At 41.9% G+C, this 15,666-nt stretch overlaps 1 protein-coding gene across 4 annotated transcripts in view; it reads right to left on the bottom strand.

Annotated features, from left to right (window-relative positions):
* Nucleotides 1-15,666, bottom strand: part of LOC127607071 (proto-oncogene tyrosine-protein kinase Src-like) — a 34,910-nt gene that overhangs the window by 13,704 nt on the left and 5,540 nt on the right. For 2 of the 4 annotated variants that reach the window (XM_052075144.1, XM_052075146.1), the window contains exons 2-5: nt 10,321-10,599; nt 5,900-5,999; nt 2,867-2,965; nt 2,673-2,776 (exon numbers count right to left, since the gene is read on the bottom strand). In XM_052075144.1, coding sequence (XP_051931104.1) covers nt 2,673-2,776; nt 2,867-2,965; nt 5,900-5,999; nt 10,321-10,591 — 574 coding nt within the window. In that variant the 5' untranslated portion in view covers nt 10,592-10,599. Of the gene's footprint in view, nt 1-2,672; nt 2,966-4,284; nt 4,303-5,899; nt 6,000-10,320; nt 10,600-15,666 lie in introns of all 4 variants that reach the window. The other 2 variants (XM_052075145.1, XM_052075143.1) reach the window with 2 other exon arrangements.

Here is a 15,666-nt window from a genome sequence, read left to right on the forward strand (position 1 = left end):
AGGCCACTTTGTGACAGAGTTGCAATGGATGGGGTAAAGTGTCACTCCTGAAAATAGACAAATTTCAGGGTGTGTCAATTGTCCAAAAAATCATGAACATTGGGGTATTTTGAAAAGTACTCTGTCCTAGTCATGATATTCAGACAACTTGGAACTGCTTTAAACTGTGACAAAAATAAATGATAAATGTCCTTTCACACAAAATGTCAAGCTAGTAAACCCACGACTCACCCTTTTACCACATTGTTCTCATAGCACCAGTTGATATAAACAATGATGGCAGGTGAGTCATGCATCTTAGTCAGTCTGACTCGATTCAACCATAATGCGACATATCTGTCACCATAAGAATCACGTTCGACATCTAATAAGACTCCCTCCTTCCTCCCATTATATTTCCTTCTACCTCTTCAGCCTCATCTTTGACTCTTAGGGTGAACTGGGGCTTGTAGCCTCAGGAGAGAATTGCAGCACCCTTGTAGACTGACCTACTTCTGACACTGTGATTCACCCCTATCTATTCACCCCTCCCTACCTCGGCACACACGCTTCCTTCAAAAACAACCCCCTCCCCAACCCTCCAAAGTGCTGCTGTATGTCACAGGCGATGCCAAACCAGTAGAAGCACCGCCACAGGCTTGGAGAACAAAGGCACGGCGCCACAGGCCGGTGCGAGTGCCTCCAATTGATATCATTACGAGCGTACGTCTCGTACAAATTGTCTCACTTAACATCTCGGTAGCTTTGCATTAACTGTGATGCACAAAGAAGTCCACCAGGGTTGGCGAGACGTCATTACTTCCTTCTTTCTCGTTATTTAATTGCCCAGCTGGGGCTGAATAGGAAGCCGACTTTTTAATGTGGGAATTGTACAGACAGCAGTTGTCATTAGCAACCTAGTATTCACAGAGCTCCAGTTTTTCCGCATTTTGTTGATATTAAAATACATCTAATAAATCACTGTACTGCAACTTTGTTAGGACAGCTCAAAATTAATTTCTTAGTTTGTTTCATATCTTAGTTATCTCATTGGCCAAACCCTAAAAAAAATCGATATAAAATGCAGTGGAGTGCTGTGAGTATTTTCCGGATGCAATGTACATTCAGGCTTAAATAAATATTTTACAACTTTGTTAAAATGCGTTGATACTTCCTCACATATTTCATGATAACGTTACAATTTTTCACAATACTGTATGCTGCTCTCTGAACAGTGCATTAAATTGCTTATTTTAACAGTCTGCAGTCACGATATGCTCAGACGTGACCAACAGAAAACAGTCGAGAAAACGTGTGTGGAATTGATTAATACGAACGTGAAAGGGCATGTGTCACTTTAATGACCTTTCTTTCTGCTTGATTACACATGCTAAGAAGCTCCTACTGTACATACAGGCAGTTTAAGTTTAATACTCTAAATGTGTAACAAAACTGACATCTAACGCTCTAAGAAATGTGGTCATTTTGACTTTAAATGAGGGAGGGTCCCTGGATTGTGTTAAAAAAACAAAAACTCTACAGCAATTTAAAGAATTAGAGGAAAAAAAATACACACACACTTTCAACTTCCCGGACGAGACAGTAGCATGCGAACAGCTCGGACCCCAAGCATTGTTGTTTGCTCTGGCAGGCGTGGTAGACGGCATAAGGCAACGTAAACAAAAGCGGGACATCCGAGCCGAGCTATGGCTAAGCTCATCTCTAAAAGTGAAGATAAGTGGTTCAGGAAATAGATGGATGGATAGCAAACACTATGACACTGCACTATGTCCTCCTGAACTTGTTGCAATACAAATTACCGTGACTCCTTTGAGTGTAGCTATAGTGAGTGATATTTTTAATCATTTGTTTTTATTTTGGTTGTTAAAAATGCATGAAAATGTTCCAGTTGCGCTAAAATGTTTGGAGACCTGCCTTTATTTAAAAATATGCGTGTGTGCAATGTGCATAGGTGAAATGTCACTGCTAGTAGCTAACAATTTGGACAGTGACTTATTCTTTGAAACATTACCATGTATACAAAACGCGAGTGGGGTGACAACAAAACACGAGCAATTTTATGAATGGGTACTGATACACGTTAGAGCTTTTTAGATTACTCATCACCTCACTGTCTGAAGTGACAATGGTTCAGAGAGTAGCCAAACTTGTGACTGTACGTTGGTCGCTGACCCCCGCTACATGATGGAAGCTGCAACAACAGATATATTTGTAGTGTCCAAAAAAAAGTTATCGGTTGTCAATATCGGTTTGGAGAGGCGGGAAATTAAAAATATCAGTAGAAAAAAACCCATTAAGGATGTGTGTGTGTGTGTGTGTGTGTATCCATCCATCCATTTTCTGAACCGCTTTATCCTCACAAGGGCCGAGGGGGGGTGCTGGAGCCTATCCCAACCATCTTTAGGGAGTAGGCGGTCGCCCTGAACCGGTTACCGGATTTCCATTCATTTCAATGGTAAAAGTTACCTTGATTTATGAACGTTTTGAGTTACAGACGGGGACAGAGAATAAATTAAGAATTCTACTGGCCAGGCGTCATTGGTGACAGCAATTTCTTATGCCACTGCGCTTGCGAGTTCATTTTGCGCTGTTTGCAAGCCTAAAACGTCACATGTCCGTCCCACTATAAACTGATGCACTCTTGTATCCCGTATACCAGACATTGGTCTCACCTTTTGTCGTCTCACTCTCCCTCACCAGGAAGGTTCCTCGTCTGTTCTGTAAATTCAAAAGGATCCTTTCTGAGTCTCGCCGAGTGATCTTCCCAAAATACCACCTGCCAAAAGTGGGCCACAGAAGAAGTAGTACAGTTTGCTTCCAAAGGCAAGGCATTGCTATACAGTGCAGTATATCAGGTGGGACGTACTCTTCCGCCTGGATGGAGTCTGACGGTGCCACGTAATTGCTGGGGATGTAACCGCTCTCTCCGGTCGTCAGGGAGCGAGCCAACCACCAGTCCCCTTCTCTGTGATGGCAAATGCAGACAAAGAAGATAAAAAAGGAAATTATGGAAAACTCATTGGTGCCTCCGAATCCTCCGACATTCTGTGTGGCTTTCATAGCTGCTAGGTGACTATAAAGGTCAGTTGTGAAGACAGAACAAGCTACCAGGATTTAGCGATACAGAGTTTCCTTTTTTTTTTTAGAGTTAGCTTAATACTGTGTCACCTGGACTCATCATCGCCGAAAAGTGCTGTCTGAAGAGAAGGAAAAAGGAAGCTTAGCACATGCCGCCCCACTCACTGCAGTTCCCAGTTTTTTGACTGGAAGTAATTATTGGACACTTTATTGCATGTTGGGGATGAGCACCCAAATACATTTCAGCAATTAAAAAATAATTTATACTCCAAACTAAAAAAAACACAAAACATTGGTATGCTTACATCACCACTCAGAGTAAACAAATTCCATACACTTAAAAAAAGTGTATACAAAGTGTATACAAAAAAGTCTGTTTTATAGTTTCGCGCTGCGATAACTGGCAGTGGTAAACAACTTACAGAAATTGTGTGGATGCAGATAAAATGATGCACTAACTTTCTCAGTCTTGGCAACCTTACCCTATTTACTTACAGGCAAACAAACATTTCATGTGCGTATAAAGAATTGAGGTTTTTTTTGTTTTTTTTGAGAATTGGTTGAGTAGTGGTAAACAACATACAGAAATTTAGGGAATACAAAAATACTGAAGTGGAAACTGCCAGCCTGGGAAACCTCACGCCATTAACTTATAAAATATTATATGGTGACATAAAGGACTGCAATGATAGGTGCACTAGTCATGTAATAATAGAAAATTGTACATTTTGCCAGCCTCGGGAACCTCCCTCTAATTACTTTTATACTGAATGCAACATTTGGGACACAGCTTGTCTCATGGGCCACAGCATACAGAAATGGAGGGATTGCCCAAATTTTTGATGCGCTAAAGGACTCCACACCATGGTTCTTTAGCATGTCAAATGTTTTTGGTGGTTTGTAAATATTTTACGAACCAACAATCCATTTCATCGATATGTCCAGTGCTTCAACATTTGAGGCATTAGTCGTATAGGGGTACAAAATGTATAATGACTCAGGGAATGCAGATGTATTGACGCACTTTGCCAGCATGGGGAACCTCATTCCATCTAATGAGCAACTACAGTATCTGTTACATTGTTATGTGCAAAACATATTTATCATGCCCATCATCTCTGTACAAACATTACAGCGTGGTTCAGCATTAGTGCGGATAAAAAGGGTTGCAAAGGATTGCTTTTTATTGCAGTAACGATTACTGACCTGAAGCTGTACTTTTTCCTAGGAGAGACCATGAGGCGTGGCAGTGCGAGATAGATAGAGAGAGAGAGAGAGAGAGAGAGAGAGAGGGAGAGATAACAGTCACAGCAGACACATCAAAACACAGCAAGGCGAGCAGCACTCAGACAGACAGCGGAGGCGGAGAACACGCGGTGGGACGACACAGCGGGGCCGACATACTACGTTACATCATTTCAGTATAGAAGACCCAGGGAGCATCCTCGTGTACATTTTCCAATCGAGGAGTTGTGGATGCACTTGATGTTTTATTTATACACTTCGAATATTATAGATTCATCTTTGTTCAGCCCTAATATGTCGTTCCAACCAGCAGATAAAAGAACAGGAAAAAAACATGGCGGGAAGCTACGAAAGGAACCCAGTTGAAGAAAAAAAGGTCCTTACATGGCCTTTGCTTTGATTACCCGTCTTAGAGAAGCATTTATCCTTATAATGAGAGTTTCACTTTTTGAATTAAGCTTCTAACAAAAATTCAGTCTTCCAAGATATTGTAATTTAGAGATGCATCTGTATTTACATTATTGAAGTTGCACTGCATCAAAATGAGACATGTTTCTAATATTTGCTCGGCTACCGACATGAAAGGGCTGAAAAATTACAAAATACCTCCTAGCACAGTGCCCTTGATTTTGCATATTTTATCATACATCCAATAGTGCCTTCAGATATGAGTTGAATTCATTCTGTGACCATGCTCATAGCACCAAACTGTTGTAAATCATCTCTCCCCATTGAAATGAATGGGACATGTCATTAATCTGTTCCAGCCTCCTCAAAAACCCAACCCTTTTATTATGTACTAGCTGGTTCGCCGCCCTCCGGGCGGCTCATCAGCTAGTTCCTGCGGAAGGCTGGTAAGGTGGGCCTTCGGCCCACAAAAGTGTTGTTGCTTGGTTCAACTTTTTGTTCATCTTCATTGCTTATCGCAAAAATAAAGAGATGTTTAGCTCTACTAAATAACTAACAATTTTATTGCAATGCTTGTGGGTAGACAACATTTTTTCGCTAAGATGCCCGCGCGATCGTAGTGAGCCACTGCCTGAGCGGCGCAGTGGCGGGGCGCAGTGGCGGGGCGCAGTGGCGGGGCGCAGTGGCGGCGCGCAGAAGTAGGTACGTTTTGAAAAGGGACAGACGGAAGGACAGACCGCGTGCGGACGACGCGCAATATATATATAGATTTTAAATAAGAAAAACAGCACTTGAAAATCTTGTACTTTTAGTCAATCTTAAATTTGCAAATAAAAAATAAAAATGAAAAAACAAAACTCACGAGTTGGGTCACGCATATCTCAAGGCACCACTGTATTGTAATACAAATCAAAACTTTTATCTTTATTTTTGTTAATACACTTGAAGTCAAACTCACTTGATTGTGTCTCTACAGAAGTGATGTGGCCAGCGAGTGTACGGATTAGCAAGAAGTGTGATGACAGAATTGTGAACATCCTTCAACGCTTACAGTTTGTTTTGGTGCGTTTCAGCAAACATGCATTGTCCAAATCTGTTCACATTAATCTGCGGTATAAGAAAGGAGTAGGGGGAAATAAAACACACAAGGTCGACTGTGGGTTCTTACGTGTTGTTGACAATCTGCAGTCTGTCGCCTTTCCGAAAGGTCAGATCGGATGCTGTCCGTGACTCATAATCATACAGAGCCACAAACGTAGTGACACCTCCTGCAAGAAACCGCACGCCAAAAGGCGTTTAGGGATCAAGATGGTTAAGTACAACTACATGAATATGAATCCTATCAGGCACATATAGTCCTTAATTCTAATGTAACATAAATCCATAGTTATTTTCCATACACTCTATGTGTACATTGAACAATTTGTCATGGCTTGATGAGAAATATTGACATGCAGACTGCAGGTGACCAATAACGTGTGAAGGACAAAGCTCTATCAACTGTCTATCATAGGGTACTTAAGGGCCGAGAAAATGTATTTGCACTTGTCTCAAATTCTTACCTTTTTTACCCACGTCAATGTTTAAGATTATCAGACAAATGTACATATCAGAAAACAGATAACCCAAGTAGCATACAATGGAGTTTTAAATGGTGATTTGCTTTACGATACAGTACAGTGTAGCGCTTTCACATCTGTAACAAAGTGCTTTTCAGAACACTTATCATCAAATAACAAAAGAATAGAATCACACATAAGATAAGACATGGACACTCATGCAATCTTAACCACTTTTCTTGCATGTGCTTTGTTGTTTGAAGCAGTTATAGATGAAAGAGGAGAGAATCAAAGTCTGTTTTCACTGGTGGATCAGAGACGTTATGCTCAAAACGTGCATCTCGTCCCACACGTCTACAACAAGCTAAGATTGAAACTAAACAAAAAGCAATAGCGTCCATTGATGAAAAAAGAGATTGTTTCACTTCTCCCCTCCCATCTAAATCCACTTCAATTCCAAGCGCCGATTCTCAGTTCCAAACACACACGCCTGACCCTGTGTGATAAAGTACCGGTACTTGCTTCCATTGTTAAATCACAAATTCACTCAACTCAACTCAACCCTTTCAAACAGCCATCGCTGCATACAAAGTGCTGTACATGGAACAACTAACATATACAATAGTAATGCAACAAATCGGTAACAAAGATGGTAGAAAGCACTGAACAGCAAAACCGAGAACAAATCTGAGTCAAATGCCAAAGAATACAAGTGAGTTTTGACGTGGGTTTTAAAGATGGGCAGCGGGGAGGCTTGTCACGATGGCTAATCACATTTCCAGTTCCTTCTCACTGACCACACCCAAGCCTGAGTACCTCTAGAACTGTTCAATTAATAAATCACCTAAATAGAAGCAGTCTGACAAAATTAAGTCGGCCAAAAGCTCTCAAAAAGCTGCATCATAATGCTATGATCGATCCAAAGAAATTCAAGAACAGATGAGAAAGACGTACAAAGTCATTGCTAAAAATTTAAGACTGCAGCGAATCACGGTAAGAGCCATGATCCAAAAATTGAGAAAGCATGAAATGGTGGTGACCATTCCCAAGAGTGGCCAGCCTACAGAAATTAACCCAAGAGCACAGCAACGACCCAGCCAAGAGGTCACAAAGGAATCTAAGTGGTCTAAGGAAGTGATGGCCTCCCTTGCCTCAGTTGAGGTCAGTGTTAGTGACTCAACAATGACTAAGAGACTGGGCACAAATGATATCGACGGCAGAGTTCCTGCCTGAAATGGGGAAGTGTGTGCGCGTGAGTGTGTAGTGGTATGTGGCTGTGTAGGAGCTAAAAAAGGATATAGTAAAGCAAAAATAAGCATCCTGAGTTTAGTTTCATGAGCGTAAGGAACAAGTGCCATAAATACAGCCATCTCTGCAGTGCAGCCCCCGTCTCTCTGTTGTTTGTTTTGCGACCGACTCCCACCATGGCTGGCAACTGACGACACTAACGGCGAGCCACAAATTACTGCATTTCTATCCATGTAGTGACATCCTCTGCATCTCCCAAACAGCTTTCCCAAGGTTGCACTCCCATGGATTTATGTGCACTGCTACCTGTTGAAGCTTGTTGGCAAATGGACCTCATGAGACAACAAGCGTGACTGAGAAAGGTTGCGGGACGCCACCGTGTAACTTGCTGTCTTCGGGGAGATGGGTAGTGCCTGCTAGTGTTTCAGTGTAAAAATAAATAAATTAATTACATTTAATTTAAAAAATCAAACCCACAAATCTTTGGATTGAGAGACAACCACTCTGTTACTGAGCCATGTTGATTCTTTTGTATCATATTGTATTTATTTTAGTAATTTGAATTTAGCAGTAATTGTATTAATTGTAACAAAGCAGCCAATGCATGTACAAATGAGTTTTAATGGCTAAATTGAGCTGTTGTATCTTTTAATCAGGTAGATTTTGTAGCCCAGAAATCACAATACTGTATTAGGTTTAGGGGGGCAAGTACTTTTTCCACACATGGCCCAGTACAGTAGCTGTGATAATTTTTTCTCCCTTTAAGAAATAAAATCATCATTTAACTACTCCATTTCATGTTAACTTGGCTTTATGAATTGTTTGATGATCTTCAACATTAAAGTGGGGAAACAATGCAAAAAAAAGTAAGAATTTGAGAGGAGTGCAAATATCCTTTCACGGCACTAGACATACTGATTTTTAATATTTACCCTCCTATTATTTCGAATATGAGCGATATGAATATGAATATGAGATCATGTCTGCGGACCAGACATTATTAGAAGTACCAAGACCTAAGCGTAGGCTCAGAAGGGATCAAGCCTTTTCCGTTGCTGGTCCCTCTCTTTGGAATGAACTCCCATTGAACATTCGGCAAGCCCCCTCGTTGCCCATCTTTAAAACTTGTCTCAAAACTCATTTGTATTCTATGGCATTTGACACGGCATGACTCCGACTTGACCTCAGTATTACTGTTCGGTGCTTTCGACTGTCTTTGTTATTAATTTGTTGTTTTATTGTTGAATATATATTTGATCCATGTATAGCACTTTGTATATATCGATGGTTGTTTTAAAGTGCTCTATAAATACAGTTGAGTTGAGTTGAGATGAGCCACCACACTCATGACGAGGGGAAAAAAATAATAATTTGGTTGTGTTGTATTCGGGATGACCAACACAGGACACCACACACATACCAATATCTCTAATTGGCTATTGTCCTGTTTCACAAAACAAACATGTCTGCTTTTCTTTTCTTTTTTTGTGGAGGGGCAGGGTCAGATCTTGGGGGTGGAGAAATTACGCTTAAAAATCCAACAACACAGGATAATCGTTCAGGATCTTTTCAAGACATCCCAGCATCTGGTCTTTGCTGATCTTGTTCGGACAGGACATAATCGGCCCGATTATCTGTCTGTGCATGCTGTTTGAGCAGTTTGGGCCACTTCCTTTGAAAGATGTGCAATCCAAAAGCAAAACCTGATGAATATATGTGAGGAGACAGCAAAAATACACTTCACTTCAAGACTGCTCACTGGATGGAGCAATATTAGCTGACCCATCTGGCCAGTCTAGACACATTAAGGCTTAATGTCAAGTCTGCAGAGCACTGAGCAGCCTTTTAACGTCAGAGCTTTCAAGTCTATTTGACAGCCGAAGGTTGGAGAGGGGGGAAAAAAAACTGTACTTCCTCCTCCGCTGTCGACGTGACTCAACATTTCAGAGAATTGACATTGATAAAAGCAAATATTTTTCTCTGACGTTTGTTAGGGAGCAGAATTCAACACAATGGGCCAAACAAAGAATATAAAGTGTACTTCAGTTTCCATTCTTTTCTTAATGCACCTTGATTGGAAAGGTCAATCACATGTGGAAATAATGTGGCCAAAAAGCCAATGGAAAAACAAAGCACACGCAGCGTTAACCTTGACTGCACCCAGACCTCACATGTCTGACACTATTTTGTGCATTATTTTTCATGACACATATTTTTTACCTTAAGGGCACAGGGCTCCTATGTATGAATGATTTTTGGTTTTCACTTTAGTTTTGGTGAAATAGTGAAAATGTTAGCCACACATGGAAAATTAATCTATTAAGTAGCAGATATGCAAAGTTTCTGATCCGAAAGAGAATTTTGCAGGGTCGAGGTAGAGGTGTGCACTCCACTAGGTCACATTGAAAGTTGTTTTTTTCTTGTCAAAAACCTGCAGCAAAATGCTTTGACCAAAAACGAACCAGACTTTTCCCCAGTTGAAACCCACGGTAGAGATCCTCTTCTAAATCTATATGATATTTTAACTGTGTGCGCGTGTGTGTGTGTGTGTGTGTGTGTTTGTGTGTGTGCGCACGCAGGCGTGTAGTGCAAAGTGTAAAAAAATAAAGTAAAAATTGAGCTTCTGGTTCTCATTTGGAGGTTACCAGGCAACCAGCAAAAAAAGTCATTGTGGGTCACCATGAAATAATTGCTTCCCAAGGAACAATACGGTGGCTCTGTTGAGTCCCCGTCTAAGACTGGAGAAATATTTGGTGCTATGCAATGTAACTGGAAAGCATACCTGACAAAGGTCCTCTCTGAGGCGAAGTGACGGTGCCCGTGTGGTCGACTCCTCCGAAGAGAGCAAGCTCAGGGGTGTTGGTAGGCGCATGCTGGTACCCTTTGTAACCTCGCCGCCCCGTGCTCACCGCAGGACTCCTGTTCGGGGTTTGGGTCTGCTGGGCGGGGCTCAGGTGGTGGAAGTGTCCGCTGTCTGAGCCCGTCCCGATGGTGCCGTCCACGCTCATGGAGCGCTGGCCCGGTTCCTTGGGCTTGCTCTTGCCAGCCCCCATGTGCAGACCTGGAATGACAGCCAGTGATGGGTCAGGATGTTGTAGGAGCAAGGATGACTCGTCTTTCTCCAACTTACACCTGATGTTGGGTTCCGCTCAGCTCAACTAAATTTTAAACCCGTTGTCTCTTCCTCAAGTGAAGACGAATTTACCGGTACTGATGGATTAAATCTACACACAAATGGAACAAAGAGCAACAAAAACTTCCTTTATCACCGTGACCACTTCCTTTTTTTGCGTGGAAACAATAAATCTCAAGGGGATTAAAAAAAAAAAATTAAATTGACTGCCCGATTTAACTTGTATTTGCATAAAAGCCTACCCTGCAATACTATTTAAGTGTACCATGCTATATATAAATAATTTGTAATCAAGGCGTCAAAACCCCTTTCAGTTCCTTTCTAATGAGCTGACTGAATTGTACAAAGTTCACTGATGCATTGATATTCACAGTTCACTGTGACAAAAACTATAAAAACAAACCTCAAACATTACTACCGCATTAGCAGTGTGACTCCAATCTTAGTGTCATCCATCTATCAACACAATACATCTTTATTTATATTGGCCCCACCAAACAGAAGCCTTGGAGCAGGTCCAGGTTCAATTCAAACTGTTTGATAGCCAAACGGGGCGACCAGGACACCTTGACAGTGTCAACACACGGACGAGGTAGTTTGCCGTCTGTCGAATCAATCTGGACCGAATCAATGCGCATTAAACAGAAGGAGAGTTGAAATTGCGGTGAGCCAGGGTAGTTAGTTACAACTTCGAAGGACAATTGCAGTTATATTTTGTGCTTGTCAGTATGTCTGCCAGGGAAATTTTTACTGGCTTTTGATTGTTCATGAAAATAATTATACTGGCACACCAGCTCATCCGTGATTGTTTTGCTTGAGTACAATACAAGAATTTTGTTTCGCCTGCATTTTTTTTTTTTTACCATGGTAGCATGTTACTTAATAGAGTTGCACAACTTTCAGACAAAGAGTGCGATAAAAAAAGGAACCCTTAAATTTAGGTGAAGACAAGGCTTGCGCATCCGGGACTATCTTTTAATGTAATCAACTCGAATCCATGGAAAATGGCCTACGTCATCTTGTCCTTGTGGTATTTGGCAACAACTTTGGAATGCACAATGCCTCCACCTTAATGTTTTATGGTAATTCTGACCACCGGGAGAGGGTCGGTTTGTGACAGACTACAATGCATTACATACAAATTCTTACATTGCCATCAGAGGAGCAGAATTCTGTCGTGAACAGAGGACAGACTGTACTTTGTTCTTCTAAAGTATCATTTTAAACTGCACAGTTAATCAAGCTGGGGGCATTTATTACTCTCGGGCGTGATTGTTATGTCTAATAGAGGAGCGCAATTATGACTATTCAAACCCACAAATGCAAACCCAACTCATTTGTTTTTCGCATACAGTTCCTCTTAGGTTCAGATTTACACACGTTACAGGGGAGGAACTTCTACACGTATGTACTGGCCGATGACCACAACTATTCACTGTTTTAACACAAAAGGTATACACAGAGCACTTGTTTTCCACATAATGTTACATACTGTTTCATATTAGTGGGTAAGTTTGAAGGAGGGGGGTGGCGGCCCAATGGTCCAGTGGTTCGTGTGTCGACCTCACAGTGCAGAGATCTTGGGTTCAATCCCCACTCTGGCCTCCCTGCGTGTAGTTTACATGTCCCGCCCCGGGCCTGCGTGGGTTTTCTCCGGGTACTCCGGTTTCCTCCCACATTCCAAAATGTGGATGGCAGGCTGATTGAACACTCAAAATTGTCCTTAGGTGTGAGTGTGAGTGTGGATGGTTGTTCGTCTCTGTGTTCCCTGCGATTGGCTAGCAGCTGGTTCAGGTTGTCCCCTGCCTGCTGCCCGAAGGCGGCTGGGATAGGCTCCAACACCCCCCGCCACCCTTGTGAGGATCAAGCGGATCGGAAAATGAATGAATGAATGAGTTTGAAGAGAGATTCCATCACTCTTGGGAATAATTGTTCAACCCAGTCAGAGGACCGCATCTTGCAAATGTACTAATGTACATAGAGTCCAGCTTGCCCATTTCCCCACATTCTCTATTCTCTTATGTCCAGCATTGTGCAAACCATTAAGCTTGATGGTATAATGTACCTCTGCTGGTCATGATTGTTATGCCATTTCAGAGGTCTGTATCTTCCATTCGTACAAACAGCTTGTCAGTTTCCTGTGTATGTTCCACTTATGTACAGTTTTATGATAAGCTAAAAGAGAGAATCTACCACTATCATGATTGTTGTGCCCTGGGAAAGGACAGCAGCTTGTGAAAAGCAAAACTTCCACTCTACTAGTCAGGAGTGCCATGTTAAATTGCAAACATATAACTGTAGAAACATGTTGGCCATCTTATATGTGCTCAACTTCTCTTCCATATAGTTTTACACGAGGTAGGAGGGAATAATCGACAAATGTCTCAACAATGCTTCCTTGTGAAAATTCAAGCTCCTTTGTGTTGAACATATCTATTACAGTCAGTGGAGAATGTCGGCATCATCTTGACAAGCAGCGACAAAGACAAGTTAAGTGCATCCCCAGAAAGCTGTGACATTGTGTGTGTGTCTATATGTATGGATGTGTGTGTTCGCACCACAAGAGCAGACCTCCCTCTGGGAAGCTGAAGATGACTCATTGCGAGACCAGCTATTTCAGGCGGGCTGAAACAGAGACAGTCACACACGCATGAAAACGGCCTTGTTCCTCCTGTGGACGGAGGCACTCTCAGTTCCAGACAGTGTTTGCACCAATGTGTGTGCGTATGAGCAGCTGTTCCCTAGTCTCTGGGAAGCTCTCGCACTCAACCTCGGTAGCATCTCACATCCTTTTTCCAACACTTGCGTGTGGGTTTGGTTTTTTTTCCGACTGAGTGCTATTGACAAACGACGAAGGAGGAAGTGCCGGCGGGTGCTAAAAAGAATGTGGAGGTGCCGGCGTATACAGCGCAATGGGCTTTATATTTAATTTATTTTAAATATAACATGCACGCATAATGATAGAAGTATGTCAAATGATAAGGAGGGACCCTTGCTGATGAAGCGGGAGAATGTAGGCGTGCGTTCTCCAGAGATTTGATTCAGCTCTCGCCAAGATGTGGTCTTAACGTCCTTCGGGGGGTGAAGGCATCCTTGTGAGTGCAACAGTGAGTCACACAGCGACAAGCCACAATAACAGGTCTGCTGAAAGTGATGGACCGGAATGGGTGAAATGTGTCACGTATCAAAAGCAATCCATCGATTTTCTACATCGTGTTTGCAGGTGAGCTGGAGACTATCCCAACTTACTTTAGGCAAAGGCAAATCACACCTTGGACGAGCTGCCAGTTGAACACTGGGCACAAAAAGAGATGGATAACCATCATTAATCCAACCATTTTTTGTACTGGCTGCCCTGTTCATAATTGCAGGTGAGGTGAAGTGTGGTCGAACTCACTTTTTACGAGAGAAGTTGGATAATCCCTGAACTGGCAGCCAAATCTTTACATTTTAATTAACTGCTCTAAAATTTATATTTACTACAATGCTTATTCATTCATTCATTCATCTTCCGTACCGCTTGATCCTCTGTGGTAGCAACGTCACTGGCAGAGCAACTAAATTCTCTTGTACGTGATGGCAGAGGGTACATATTTAACCTATGTATGTATTTTTTGTTTATGTGTATGTTCGTTTTTGCTTGTTGGTGTTTTGTGAGCCATGTGCCTTGCATATATGCTGATCTCTGGAACAATATCTGAGTGTTCCAAGGATGATTGAAAACGTACTTTCAAAGAAACACTAGAACAGCCCACTTAAAAGCATCCCAGTTTGCAAACTGTATGTAAACATCCCACCTCACACCACCAAAAGAGCCTCTCACTTTCTCCCAATATGGTGTCATAGCAAGCTAACATCAGAATACGCCGACACGCAGCTCTGTTCATAACTTGGGTATGAAACAGGGATGGCGATCCTTCATCAGAGGACAGAAATTGAAGACAGCAGAGGAACCTAGAGGACGGAAAATGAAATCGAAGCTGGGCGGGAGAGGGTTTGTGACACTTTATCAGTGTAAAGAATGTGAGAAAACCACATGTGACACTCACAAAGAATTATCAGTGAAGACACCTGAGCAGTGGGAAGGCATAATGGGAGGATGAAAGCAGTGGTAAATAACTCCTTGATTGAGGTCCTCTTGTCTTACATATTTGTGCAAAATCAAGTATACTTGGGAATATTAATATGGGGTGCCACAATTGAACTCAAGAGTACTTCCACAATCACTCACTTTTACGGAAGACACAGAAGCGTATACAATTAGTCTGATGAAGTGGGTGAAACCAAAACATCTGACATCAAGTGAAACCACATCTCATACAGTTGAATCTCAAAATCTGAATGTTCCCAGAGGCCTTACATTTAGGAAAGTGGATTAAATTGCACATATGAATTAGGAAATAATAAAAATGTAATTATGCATGAAAAAAATTGTTTTTAAAGGATGACAAGTATCACAGAATGAATTGTGTTTGGCACTAAAGGTTTCATGTAAACATGCAGTGTTTTAGAATCATAAGTCACCATTGCTTCAATTCTTAAGCTTGTCTGATGTTCAAATCATCAATAATGATCAACGTTCAATAACAGCTAACATTGAGAGTTCTGAAACTTGTCTACTGCCGTGTAGGAATGGAGAGGCTGCCAAAACGGGTATACTGGTTATTATAATGACAAACAGCATTATATAACTCTACCTATATTTCAAGACAACAGAACTGTGGACCTCTTTACCCTTCTCCCTCCCCCGCGGCCCCCCTCCCCTCCATCCAGCATTTATAATCCCGATGCGAACATTTGGCCGTGACAAACGTGAATGAGTCACAACAGACGAGAACAGTTGCTGCAGAGAGCGAAGGAAGTCACCGCTGCCAATGTTGCAGTCCAATGAGAGCATCGCAGTAAGGGGGTGTGCAGGGTGTGGTGGCGACTCAAGATGAAAACATTCACATACGTGTTTGCATTTTAGGTCCAAAGTGGGTTTTAACTGTATAC

Source organism: Hippocampus zosterae, chromosome 9, assembly GCF_025434085.1.
Source record: "Hippocampus zosterae strain Florida chromosome 9, ASM2543408v3, whole genome shotgun sequence".
Taxonomy (NCBI): Eukaryota; Metazoa; Chordata; class Actinopteri; order Syngnathiformes; family Syngnathidae; genus Hippocampus; species Hippocampus zosterae.